At 50.6% G+C, this 13112-nt stretch overlaps 3 protein-coding genes across 3 annotated transcripts; all 3 read left to right on the forward strand.

Moving 5' to 3' along the window:
* Positions 1–82: 82 nt before the first annotated feature.
* On the forward strand, positions 83–9293 carry IAQ61_005664 (uncharacterized protein; the record flags this gene model as incomplete). The annotated part of the gene is made up of 7 exons (XM_003839895.2): positions 83–113; positions 163–1636; positions 1685–2025; positions 2072–6593; positions 6644–7034; positions 7082–8176; positions 8226–9293. 7 exons carry the CDS (start codon positions 83–85, stop codon positions 9291–9293), a joined length of 8922 nt encoding a protein of 2973 aa, XP_003839943.2.
* Positions 9294–10751: 1458 nt separating this feature from the next.
* IAQ61_005665 (uncharacterized protein) lies at positions 10752–11900 on the forward strand (the record flags this gene model as incomplete). Its single annotated transcript, XM_066096880.1, has 1 exon — positions 10752–11900. One exon carries the CDS (start codon positions 10752–10754, stop codon positions 11898–11900), a length of 1149 nt encoding a protein of 382 aa, XP_065953231.1.
* Positions 11901–12006: 106 nt separating this feature from the next.
* IAQ61_005666 (uncharacterized protein) lies at positions 12007–12903 on the forward strand (the record flags this gene model as incomplete). Its single annotated transcript, XM_003839894.2, has 1 exon — positions 12007–12903. One exon carries the CDS (start codon positions 12007–12009, stop codon positions 12901–12903), a length of 897 nt encoding a protein of 298 aa, XP_003839942.2.
* Positions 12904–13112: the final 209 nt, after the last annotated feature.

Raw genomic sequence — 13112 nt, forward strand, 5'->3', positions numbered from 1 at the left:
CTCCAGCCCTCGTTCCACTCTAGCAATGCTTCGCTTTCCCCAATATACACTCACAAACGGCGCGATACTGTGAGCAACCAGTATGGGGGCCACCAACATCCAGGATGCGAAGAGTAAGACTTCGCTCCCCATCATTCCATAAACATGGCTCATGCATAGCAGTCCTCATCCAATCTTCGCGTGTGGCTGACCGCATCAACGGTGTTCAAGACTTGGTCCATATCTTGAAGCACAACCGCGGAAAGCCCAGTCTCGAGGCGCTCGGGAACAAAGCCTACCTTGCTCTTTGCGAATCGCTTTTCCAATGTATTCGCGAAGAGCGATCGCATTTCTTGCGCAACGGTATCAAGCCGAAGTCGCCCAGGACGCCCCATTTTCCTCGCTCAGCTGCAGCCTTGCGCCTTGTTGTTGCTTCTGGCGTGCGCACCATCAAAAGCTCCACTGTGGAAATCATTATAGACACTATAATTGAGCTCCTACCTGGCAAGAATGGTTTAGTTGAGCCACTCGTCAAGGACTTTCCCAAAATACTGCGTTCGCTACTCGAGTATCAGCCACATGTCGAACGGCTTTCTAAAGATCATTGGGATGCTGCAGTCAGTTTCTGCATAAATTGCTTAGCCAGCGTCTCAGTCGAGGCCGAAGGTGAGCCCAAGGACAGCTGGAGCACTAATGTCTCTAGTCGGGCCCGAACTCCCCTTGAGTCTACGGACTTGACGTCTTCGTGGGCGAGCCCTCGGCAGCCTGTAGCCAGGACCAAGTCAGTGCCCGAGGCTGTCGGCCAATTGACAGAAGACTTCATGCAATGCTTATACTCCCTTGTCAAAGCCTCCAATGCGCCTTTGTTGGACAAGGCTGACCACAATCTGGCCGTGTTGCAGCAGTATTTGCAGCAAAGGACTGGCCGTGATAGTGCTGCTGTTGCTGCACTTGCTGCAATAAACTCAATTATCGCTCGCATCTCCACACAGTCCCTTGAGCTTACGAAACGTACTGTGCAAGACCTCCTCCCTCTGATGAAGTCTATGTGGTCTGAAACTATGCTGCGCCAGGAGATTATGATCTTTCTAATCTACACTGAAACTCACATCTCAGCGCTTCTCACTGACATAGATAACGAAGAATTTAGCCTAGAACTTGAGGCGCTCGTCGCCACAATTTATGGCGATTACAGGCGGCGGCAAGAGACCACGCCACTCCAATTCCTCGAAGAGGATTACATTTGCTTCCGGCATTTGGGACCGGCTGAAAAAGATACTCATCCACTCAACACTTGTGCATTCTCCATGGAGATCGGAAATCAAACCTATGAGATGTTATGGGCGATTGTCTCAACAGTGGCACGGTTCTCATTTCTCCTTGACAGGCGAAGGCGGCAAATGAGCCATGAGCGTAGTAGTTTAGGACAAAGTATGAGCAAGCGTCTTTGCGTCACGTCGATGTTTCCCGAATATCTTCGCCATGTGTTCGAACCTCGATCAAACGCCAAGAGAGCAGCGTTGCAAGTCATTGCTTTCATGGTTCAAGAAGGTCCTATTGACGAGGATGACCTTCAGACAATGCTGGAAAAGCTCACTACTTGTATAACTGACGAAAATCCTGTACATTCGGTGTGGGCAATGATAGGTTTGGCTGGGTAAGGACTTGTCCTGATCATCTGAAATCTGTCTGACTGAACTCACAGCGCTGCCCTTCAACCATATGCGAGAGACGATTCACTAAAATCCTATTGGATTTCTGCTTGGCAAGGCGCTTCTCGCGCTGTGACATCCATCTCCAATTCTCGTGCCGCTTCCCATCTCATGGACGTACTTCTCCGCCTGCAGATTGTTCCTTTCTCAGCAATTTCACAGACAGTGCAATCGATGCTCTTGTCCATTGAGCTGAGTGGCCCTGCACTGCTTACAGAAGCCAGCTCTTCCTTTCTGACCACATTAATTCGGGGAAGAATCACAGAAAACCCAACAAACTTTAATTTCACGGCAGAAAGAATTTTAATTTGGACACTGAGCAAATGGACTCCTGGTAAGTGCAATGCTACATACTACAAGGACACTCTAATTCTTTTAAGGTCTCTGGTCTGATAGAGCGTATGCGGCCATGAATGCACACCATTGCAACGCTCGCGATGTTTTACGTGTTCTTCACGCTTGTATGGATAGGCCTTTTGGAGCTACTAAAGCAGCACCTTTCTCAGTGTTGGGACCCATCGCGCAAGCAAGAAAACGAGCTGCGCTCAATGACCAACTTGCACGTTACCTGCTACTCCTAGATGATCAGGACAAGACTGGATTTGGGCAGACGATCGAGGCACATGTTTCTCTTCACGAATCGACCAATGACCGCCATTTGACGCCGTTGGAGAACAAAATCATCGATTACTGCCAGTCTGAAGTTGAGAAGGCAACACATCATTGGAATGAGACAACCTCTACCAATGTGCAAGGCATCACACCTGACATGCTACGCATTATGACGAATTTGTGCATTGTTGCGCCCGCGATTTCCACTATCGGAACCTTCGAAGATCGCCGTGTTGCTGCATTACAATCATCAGTACTTGGATTAGTAGAATGTTTCACCACTGCCTTGTCTAAACCTCATATCGAGCAATACAAAATCGATGCAGTGATCGAAGAATGTGCGAAAAGTCTTCCAGACATCCGTGGGCTCACCCAAATTACACCACGGGTATTTCAACAAGCGGGTGTCCACCTACTGTCTCAAAATCTTCCAAAAGCAGTAGGGAACCATAGGGATGTTAAGCAATCCATCTACAGCGAGGATAATGATTTCATGGATATGGAGGACGATGCCGATTCACAAATGACCGCGGGCTTCAGTGCGGCAGAGCTCCAAGTCCCTCGACATGATGTGTATGCGGAGCATGACATATCGGCTATGCGGGCTTCATGTTCAGCTTACCTGCATCTCATTTCTTCAATGAGCGGCATAACAGGATCAGGGACGCGCATCCTGCCCTCAGAGTTTGTGAATTACCTGACCGGCCTGCATGAGAACGAACTACTGCGTGCGCGACCTTTTGTGCGCACGATCTGGGATAGTGGGTTCGAGATTTCGCGGACTGACTGTCTGAACCTCTTGGAGCGCTTCAGCGAAGCACTCATCGATCCCCGTGCTCGGGAGTACAATACGTCGGAAGTTGCCAACGGAATGCTATTGGAGGTTTTAGTGGGCACAACACTCATATGGATCCCTGATACAACCGACCGAGAAGCTCAGGACCTATATGAGAACGTCGAGGCTCTCTATGCTTATTACGTCAAAGAAATGGAAATGGGGGGAGTAAGACAATCCGCCGACCTGCAAAAGATAATCGCAATGTTCTTACACGGTTTGCTCAAGCATCACCCGACCTTCGCTCAAAATCGCAAGATGCCATCAGTGCGGACTAGCCTATTCGAACTCCTCTCACGAGGTGAAATGACCGTCAAGTATCATATCGCGCAGCACCTGCCGCACATGTTTGAAGACTTTGTTCTTTCGGAACATGAAAAAATTCTACAAGATGTTGACAGTAGTTTGCCTGGGGATGAGGAAGGCATCGAAGGCATCGCGGTGCGACTTCTCGTTCTATCTAGACTGGCATCGCAGTGGCACACACTACTTCGTCAAAGTATCTACCGCATCTTTGCTACTGCTGGGTCAGTCAAAGGGGCAGTCGGTCACGCTAAACGATGCATCTCCATAGTCGCACATGCCAGAACCCTAGATGACTCCCAGAGCCTTTTCCGCCTGTTCGCGCCTCAGGTCATATTCACCTGGTTGGACCGAGATCGCACATTTGCCCAAATACCATATCATATATTTGGATATACCAGCCTCATTGAGCTCCTGCGAGATATCGAAGCCGAAGCAGTGAGTCAAGCGATGATGTTCGGGCGAAAGCTGGAGGTTGAATACTTGGCCACACAACTGGGCTCCTCCCCTCCAGATGTTTTGTCAAAAAATATTGGCAAAGCAGCGGCTTACACTATAGCGTGGGACACTTGTCGAGGCTTTGCTCGTAACAAGGCAGAGCCAAGCTTTGCGAATTTGCTCAAGGATATGATTGGAAGTAACCGCTATTATGAACTTATCCAGAAGCATTTTCCTCAGGTACTCGGTCATGTGTTCCAGACCATGGGTCAAGAAGAGCGCGTCATCAAACCACTGGACAAGAAGACGCCCTTCAATGCTGCGTCAAGACGTATTACTGAGATGATTGACATCTGCCATTCAGCTCAAGGCATGAATATGGGGATCGAGCCATCTTTTTCTGCGTACTATTTGACGGATCAACTAGAGCGCCTATGTAGACGTACTGGTGATAATCCGGCCAGCTTCTGGACTGCCAGCAATTACACCTTCGTAATGCGCTCTCTGCTTGACCGAATTCACCCAGCGCTTGGATCACTCTTTGCTCGGTCGATGATCCGCAAAATTAGAATCGTCGTGGCGCTCGCGGGATCGATCGCACATGAAGGATATCCATTGCAGATGACTCTTCAGTCATTGCGTCCTTTCCTTACAGATCTACAATGTGCCGAGGATACGGTAGGTATAATGCAGTATCTATTTGATCATGGTTCTACGTACCTCCGACAACATCTCAGCTTTGTTACGGGCATCGGCCTCTCGATCCTTATTTCCTTACGAGTATTTCTGGGCTCCACACAGGACAGCACTACGCAACAATCACAGCATTTGGCTACTATGAATGCCGCAACGCGTTTCCATTCCTGGCTCACTGAATATCTGAAAGTCCACGCACAAGCTGTCACCAGTCTCGAACGATCGTCTACCGTCAAAGCCTTCAAATCGATCACCATTGCCGCGTCAAAAGTTCATGCAGAGGGCAATTCTTTCAAGGGAAGCGAAGAAAGTACCTTGCTCCTAGAGATTCTGGATGACGTCAAATCCGGTCGAAAGCTCCTAAACAAGACTTCGCGTGATGTTGCCTTAGACCTGTTGTGCCAGAACTTTAAACCGGCTTCCACTGCTCGTGACGATGTTCTCGGTCTTAATCATGATGCTGCTGCGTATGCACCTCTTGTCTGGGAGTCATGTCAAAGGACGAGTGTTGGTGATGGCTATCTTCTCTGGACAGCCAGAGTACTCGGTCGCGCTTTCAGTGCATATGGACATGTTAATCGTGGCGCCACCCAGACTCTTCCATGGACGTCCTCTACTCGCTCATCTAAAGATTCACTCGGAAAAGGCTCACGAGAGGCTATTATCCGGGAAGTCATCGACCTCTTCTACAGTGATAGCCGTGGCGAAGTAAGCATAGCAGAGGGTACTATCCGACAACTGATCTCTCGTCTTTCTGGCGCGGATCCGCACTACATATCAGAGATGCATCGAGCCATACCAGACGCCATCGGAAAAGCTCTCGGCCTTTACATGCCGGAGGAATCAACCCCATCAATATCCACAATCACAGAAACTCTCGCTCAAGCTGCCATTCCTGAAAGAGCAAAGCCAGTAGCTGCATGGGTTAAGGACCTAGCCGTGTCCCTGTGCAAGGTCACTGCTGAAGATCCAATTCTGAGTGTGTTACCAGACATGCTTTCAAGTAATGATCACATGGCAGAGAAACTTTTGCCTTATATACTTCATCTTGTTCTACTTGATGAGTTCGATGGTGAGCAGTCCGTCCGCGATGTGATATCGCAGGCAATGGCCACGTGGTTCAGCAACTGCGAAAAGACCACCATAACCCACGTACGCATCCTTATTCAAGCCATACTTTATCTTCGAAGTCAACCGATACCAAAAGAAGTCACGAGAGTTGATCGAGATCGTTGGCTAGAGATTGACTATCTGAAGGCATCGCAGGCGGCAAACACGTGTGGGATGTATCGCAGTGCACTGTTATTTGCAGAAACTTCGTCCGGTCAGCCGATCATTAAGAGCAGTACAAGACGGTCGTCGGTCATGATAGAGCCTCCAAAGATTCCCTTGGCACTTCAGTTGTCCATCTACAAAAATCTGGACGAGCCGGATTCCTTCTATGGTATTGATAGAGGTTCAAATCTTTCATCTGTTCTGGACCGCCTTGATTACGAAGGAGACGGTATCAAAAGCTTACTCTTTAGAGGCGCCCGGCTTGATAGTCAGATGCGCCGGAACAACGAGTTCGAAACAGAGGACACGAGAGGGACCGTGAAGTCCCTCATTATGCTAAACATGAACAGTGTCACGCATTCTCTATTGTCAAACGACCAGTTCGGGGACATGGGAGATGATGTCGTGGAGAGCACACTTCACACAGCACGCAAATTGGGTCAATGGGACGTCAAAGCGCCCGAGATGAATCATACTGAGTCCAGCACACTCTTCAAGGCATTCCAGGGACTCCATTTCGCGAAAAGCGCAGTCGAAGCCAGGGAGAATTTCGATCGGCAGCTTCAAGCTACTATGAGCTTTCTAGCAGGAAAGAATAGATCCTCAGTGCCACACAAAGTCCGATTACGAACACTAGCAGCTTTAACAGAAGCCAGCGAGGTTATCCAAGCCGAGCGTTCCGAGCATCTGCTTGACACCTGGGACCACATGAAAGCTCGTGAAAAGTGGATGCGTGCGGGAGAGTAAGTGGCTGCGCTGTGGAGATAATTTTCGTGCACTAACAGCTGTGTAGATTCCAGGACGTACGTCAGCTCCTGTCATGTCGTGAGACACTGTTCAATGTGCTTGCCTCGAATACGGCCCTTGTCGAATCGTTGCACGCAAGAACAGCTACTTTGCGTGGTATGGAAGTGGAAGCCCTACTATCTTCTTCTACAATAAGCCGAAGGCATGGTGCCTTGCAGGAGTCACTAGCAAGTGTGACATATTTGTCAGATATTGTGCCGCAATGCAAGTCTGTGGGTCTAGACATCGAAGCCATCGCACAGCACGAGGTAGCGAATGTTTTGTGGGATCAAGGGGAAACTGAAATCTCGATTCGCATGCGCCAACACTTGATAGATCATGCAGACTTCGATTCCCAGAACATAGACCTGAGCCTACCGGTATTACTGGCGAAACTGGTATGGTGATTGCTAGCTCTGCCACGAAATAATGCTAATGACCGCAGGGCCATCATCTTGCAGAAGCACGTCTTGCTAAGCCTGACGACATCATGCAAAACTATCTTGAACCAGCGATTCGAGAACTCAAGGGCCAGAAGCAAGGCGCAGGACCTGGTCAGGTATTCCATGAGTTCGCACTCTTCTGCGACAAACAACTTCAGAGTCCAGAAGCTGCCGAGGATATGCAGCGCATCAAGACTGTCATGGATCGAAAACTGCAAGAATACCATGAGTTCAAGAGGTTGTCCGCCACTGAGAAAAGCAAGAGCATGCGTGAAACCTACTATCGGAATGCGCGGCGAGCAAAGACCTGGTATGATCTCGACAACGCAGACTACGAAAGGTTGCGCAAAGGCAGAGAGCAGTTCTTGAGACAGTGCCTCGAAAACTATCTCCTGTCGCTGATCGCAAGTGACGAATACAGTAACGATGCGCTTAGGGTCTTCGCTCTGTGGCTGGAGTATTCTGATACAGAGCTGGCCAATGCAGCTATGCAATTATACCTCAAAGATGTGCCAAGCGGAAAGTTTGCTTTGCTCATGAACCAGCTCTCTTCTCGACTGCAAGCTGAAGAGAGCTCCTTTCAACACCTTCTCATGGACTTGGTGTTCCGCATCTGCTTAGAACATCCCTACCACGGCATGCACCAGATCTTTGCGATACAAATGAAAGTTGGTGCAATTACAAGAGAAGACATTGTACGAGCCAAGGACGAGTCTGCACGATCTCGCCAGAAAGCAGCATCGAGTCTTGCAAAAGCTCTTAGTGCGGATTCGAGATCACGGTCATACTGGAGTTCTATATTCCAGTCGAATGAAATTTACCATCACCTCGCCATGTTCAAGGGCGAGAAGGAGACTTCTCAACAGGGCCGAGAGCTGCCGCTTGATAGATACAAGGAGTCGAAGGAGTTGGTTAACAAAATTCCCAAGTTGAATGTGCCACCAGCGACGCTACAGATCGAGGTCAGGCCAAATATGAACTACACCGATCTACCAAGGATCGCGTCTTTCAAGCCAACCATGAGTATAGCAAACGGGTTAAGTGCGCCGAAGGTTATTACGGCCAAGGGTACTGATGGGAAACCCTACAAACAGCTAGTATGTATTTTGATGACAAGCAGTACGATAAATGTGTTGACGTGTCTAGTTCAAATCCGGCAACGACGACCTTCGACAAGACGCCATCATGGAACAAGTCTTTGACCAAGTCTCGCGCCTACTCAAAAACCACACGGCAACACGCATCCGCAACCTCGGTATCCGTACTTACAAAGTGCTGCCCCTGTCCACACGCTCCGGTCTCATGGAGTTTGTTCAAAATACTATACCGCTCCATCTCTGGGTCATGCCCGCGCACGAGAGATACTACCCCAATGACTACAAGCCTGACCGTTGTAGGAAAGAGATTGGCGCCTGCCAACAAGACTCCCTCACCACACGTGTCAAAGTCTGGCAAAAGATTGCAGACAATTTTCACCCTGTTATGCGCTACTTTCTTCTTGAACGCTTCGAAGACCCGGATGAATGGTTTGAGCGCCGTCTGGCGTACACTCGTTCTACAGCTGCTATTTCCATTCTTGGACACGTGCTCGGCTTGGGCGACCGACATTGCCACAATATCCTTCTCGATGAGAAGTCTGGCGAAGTCGTGCACATTGACTTGGGGGTGAGTTTTGAAGCGGGCCGTGTGTTACCAGTACCAGAGGTGGTGCCTTTTCGACTGACAAGGGATCTGGTGGATGCAATGGGATACACGAAAACAGAGGGTGTTTTCCGCCGGTGCTGCGAATTTACCATGGATACCTTGCGCGAGGAACGCGAGTCCATCATGACACTCCTCAACGTCCTCCGTTACGATCCCTTGGTCAATTGGAGCGTCACACCGACAAAGGCGAAACGCATGCAAGAAAACCAGCAGGATACCAGTAACGGCAACAACCAAAATAACACATCGAGATCTGGACCGGTAGGACCAGGAGTCACCCCAGCTCCCACGCCGTCAGGCCAACCAGCGGAAGAAGTCACCGTGCAGGATAGCCTGAAAAAGAAGGAGAGGGAGGAGCAGGCGGGTGAGGCGGGGAGAGCGCTCAGTGTGGTGGAGAAGAAACTGAGTAAGACGTTGAGTACGAAGGCGACGGTGAATGAGTTGATACAGCAGGCGACTGATGAGAGAAATTTGGCGGTGTTGTATATGGGATGGGCTAGTTATGCGTGATGTGTACTTATGTGGGGTTATCCGGGAAAGATAATTGCTTTTAGCATGGCGTGGGGGAGTGCATGGTACAGTGCGTATGTGAGTGAATGTATATATGCGGATTGATGCATTGTTTCTATACAACATAATCGTGGGCTCCATCTTCTCGAATATGCATCTGAGCCCTTTGCCCTATTCCAATCAAGCAAGGGAGGCAGTTAGCTGAGGAGAAATTGCCCTTGTTTTCAACTAACAAGAACTACAGTTCAGCTCGGCTATGCTGTTTGGCCCCAGTGAAATTAATATGCGCGAACGGGTTCGGTTGTCAATGGGGCAACCGGTTCAATCTTGCCGTGTCGATAACGATATCGCTTACATTTGCGGGGATAGGCAAAGGTCGTCAATACGATGCTGAGAGTTCTGCTAGTACATGTACAAGCAAGAACAACTCGGGGAGAAAGGACATTGGTATGCAAGGAGTGAATTGAGCTTTGATCAAATTTAGCGATGCGTAGACAGCAGTTCACTATCTGTACGTCCAAGTTGTTCCGATACCCACGACAATATATAGAGATGGAGACCGGATGCTTAACAACAACAACAACAACAAACAACAACAAGATCCTCTGTCAAAATATCGACAATGTTACCAGGAACCCCTTGCTGCGTACTACAAAAAACAGGTTCTGTTGAACAGTACCTGACTTGTGAATGGTGCGGGGCTGAAGGGTCGTGAAACCAGGCGTTCTCGTGATGGCGCGTGTGTTGATGTCAGTCGGTTGCCCCTCACAACGCGCGTCTGCAAATAGTGAGCACACCAACACTATGACCACCAGCAGGCTGCTTGCACTCGATCGACGCGCCATCTCTAGTATTGCATCACTTAGAGTCTTTGTGTTTGACCAGCGCGTATCTCGAGAGTTGGTCTTCTGGTGGTTCTTTTTTTTTGTTCCAAGACACAGAACAAACACTGTCGGCGCATTCACTTTCGTTTTGGCAAATTCAATTGGACGACTTGCACACTACACAGCGCAGAATCTCCGTTTCCCGCTCAGGCGCATTCCTCGCGCTATATCCACCTGCACGTCGGCCGGTATCCACCACTAGCCAGCACTACACCGCAAGTCAGATACGACGACAAACTTCGGCGACTCACGGGCGAAGTGCATGTGCAGCTGCTGAAACCGCTGGCAGGTCTGCAGTCACCATGGACACGAGCTACCTCGCCCAGCAGGTTACGACCATCATCGGCCAGCTGCACGGCTTGTTCGATGACATTGGTGTCCCCAGCCATGAGCGCGATTCGCGTGAGGCAGAGGTAAGGCAGTTTGCAAGTCTGCGCTGACTTTTGCTGACCGTACTGCTGCACAGCTTTTCTCTGCGCTCTCTGAAACGCTGCACAACCAGCTGCGCCAGGTCACCAACGAGAAACATGAGATGACAGAGGAGGCGCATCGCCTCATCAAGACAATCAAGCAGATGGAGGCATCACTCGATGACGACAAGAAAAACCCAAACTACGAGGACCACGACGAGGCGGCCGTCTCCTACCCACTAACGCGCTGTCTCTCTGCCTTGAAGGAGAAGTACAACGCTATCAGCAAGATGCATCGCGAACGCTTTGAGCAGGTGCGCAAGCTTGCCGAAGCCCTCGAATCGTACGCATCCCATCTCGAGGCTTCTTTCGTCCAAATCAAACTTCCCCCTACAGCACAGAATGCGACCGTCTCGCCTTCCTTTGACATTTCCGCATCCTACGTCGCCAAGCTCGACAGAGAATTCACCCGCGTATACGAAGAATACACAAAGCGCATCAATACCGTCAAGGTCCTGTGCCAGGAAATAATACAGTTATGGGCCGAGCTAGGCACGCCTCAGGCGCAAACAGATAGCACCATTGTAAAGTGTCACCGCGACGCGCCCGAGCAGTTGGGCCTCCACAAGGACGATTTGGTTCAGCTGGCGGCAAAGAAGGAGAGGCTTTTGGAAGAGAAGCGCGCGCGCGAGCGGCGATTGGGACAATTGCGATCCACCATCGAAGAGCTCTGGGACCGCCTGGGGGTTGAGAACCGGGAGCGCAAGCAGTTTCTCACCAGCAACCGCGGCTGTGGTCTCCGGACGATCAATGAATACGAAGATGAGCTTGCGCGACTGAACGAGTTGAAGCGCCAGAACTTACATCTCTTCGTCGAGGAGGCGCGATGCAAACTACAAGAGCTTTGGGATGCGCTCTATTTCTCGGAAGAGGAGATGCTCGACTTCACACCAGCCTTCTCAGACGTATGCAGCGATGCGCTTCTGTCTGCACACGAAGCTGAAATTTCACGTCTTGAGCTCCTGAAGGAGCAGCGGCTACCCATTCTCCAGAAGATTGACCGTCACCGTGAACTGATCAAGGAGCGCAACGACCTTGCGCAATCCAGTCAGGACGCTTCACGTTTGATGGCGCGTGGTCAGAAGGGCGAGAAGCGAGATCCTGGAAAGCTCTTGCGAGAGGAGAAGATGCGCAAGCGCATTGCAAAGGAGTTGCCCAAAATTGAAGCCGTATGTATACTGAAATTGCGAAAAACCGGCGTGACTGACCGTTCTGCAGGACCTCAAGAAGACGCTCGAGAACTGGGAGGATGAGTATGGCCGTCCATTCTTGGTGCACGGCGAACGCTATCTCGACGAGTTGTACGCAGCAGCGGCATCAGCACCTCCACCACGCGCGAAAACACCGTCAAATACCGGGATGCCTACCAAACAGCTGCAACACTCCAAATCAGGTTCGCTCAGCCGTCCGAGTACCGTGCGTGGAGGAGCGCCACCAAGCCGATCCAAGACTCCTGTATCTTCTTCGAGTAACTTTGGTGCCAGTGTATCCAACTTTGGTGCCAGCATATCGCGGAACCCGCTTGCCAGTTCTGTTTCAATATCATCAGGAATGAAGAGTCCGTCGAAGATTCCCGCTCGTGCGACTCTAGGCAGTATACGACAGGGGAACCCCTCGACTGAACGACGACCGCCTCCACCTTCACGGGAAGATTCCTCTTCGTCGACGATCCGGAAGATGCCTCCTCCAATGGCACCGCCGCCACGGATGAAGGACCTCTTCATTCCTCCAGAGCCTGTCGAGACGCCGATGAATCGCTTCGAGTTCAACCGTGGCGATCGAAGTGACAGCATCGTCCGCAACGTTGCACCCGAGGATCCTTACGACGACCGTGCATCATACATGTCGAGCAACCACAACATGCGAGCCGGATACATGCCCAACTACCCACCACCCTCCTCCTCTTCCACCAGCAGCCGACAAATCTCGCAAAACTCGCAAGCCTCATCCACGGGAACGTCGAACACGGGGGTGACGATGCAATCCGGATCGGAGAACTGGGAAACGTTTAGCGAACAGTCGGACGACCCGCCCGAGAACGACGTCAACTTTCAACAGCACTACCGGCAACGGCAAATGAAGCGCTACACGCCCGAAGGCGGCCACATTGCCACCCCGCGAGGCATCCAGGGCAAGAAAGTAAGAAGCATACGCAGCGTCGACAACACCAACCTCATGATGGAGCAAGAAGGCCGCATGGTCCGCGTCATCGAGGGCTCAGAAGCCGGCTGGACCGACGACGGCGACGGCTACTGAGGGGTTTTTTTTTGTTCTCTTTGCCAACATCTGTTATCATGACTTTGTTACGAATGATGCCTCTCCACGAATTGCGACGTGAAAGGTCCTCGGTACGCGCATCGATCCAGCCATCTTGTACCACAAACACACACACCCATCCGCCACCACCAACCAAACGCCCTCTATTTCTCACTCCTCCGATCGGGAGTCGCCTCTGCCTCCCATTG

Source organism: Plenodomus lingam, assembly GCF_022343315.1.
Source record: "Plenodomus lingam strain CAN1 chromosome Unknown contig_22, whole genome shotgun sequence".
In the NCBI taxonomy this organism is placed as follows: Eukaryota; Fungi; Ascomycota; class Dothideomycetes; order Pleosporales; family Leptosphaeriaceae; genus Plenodomus; species Plenodomus lingam.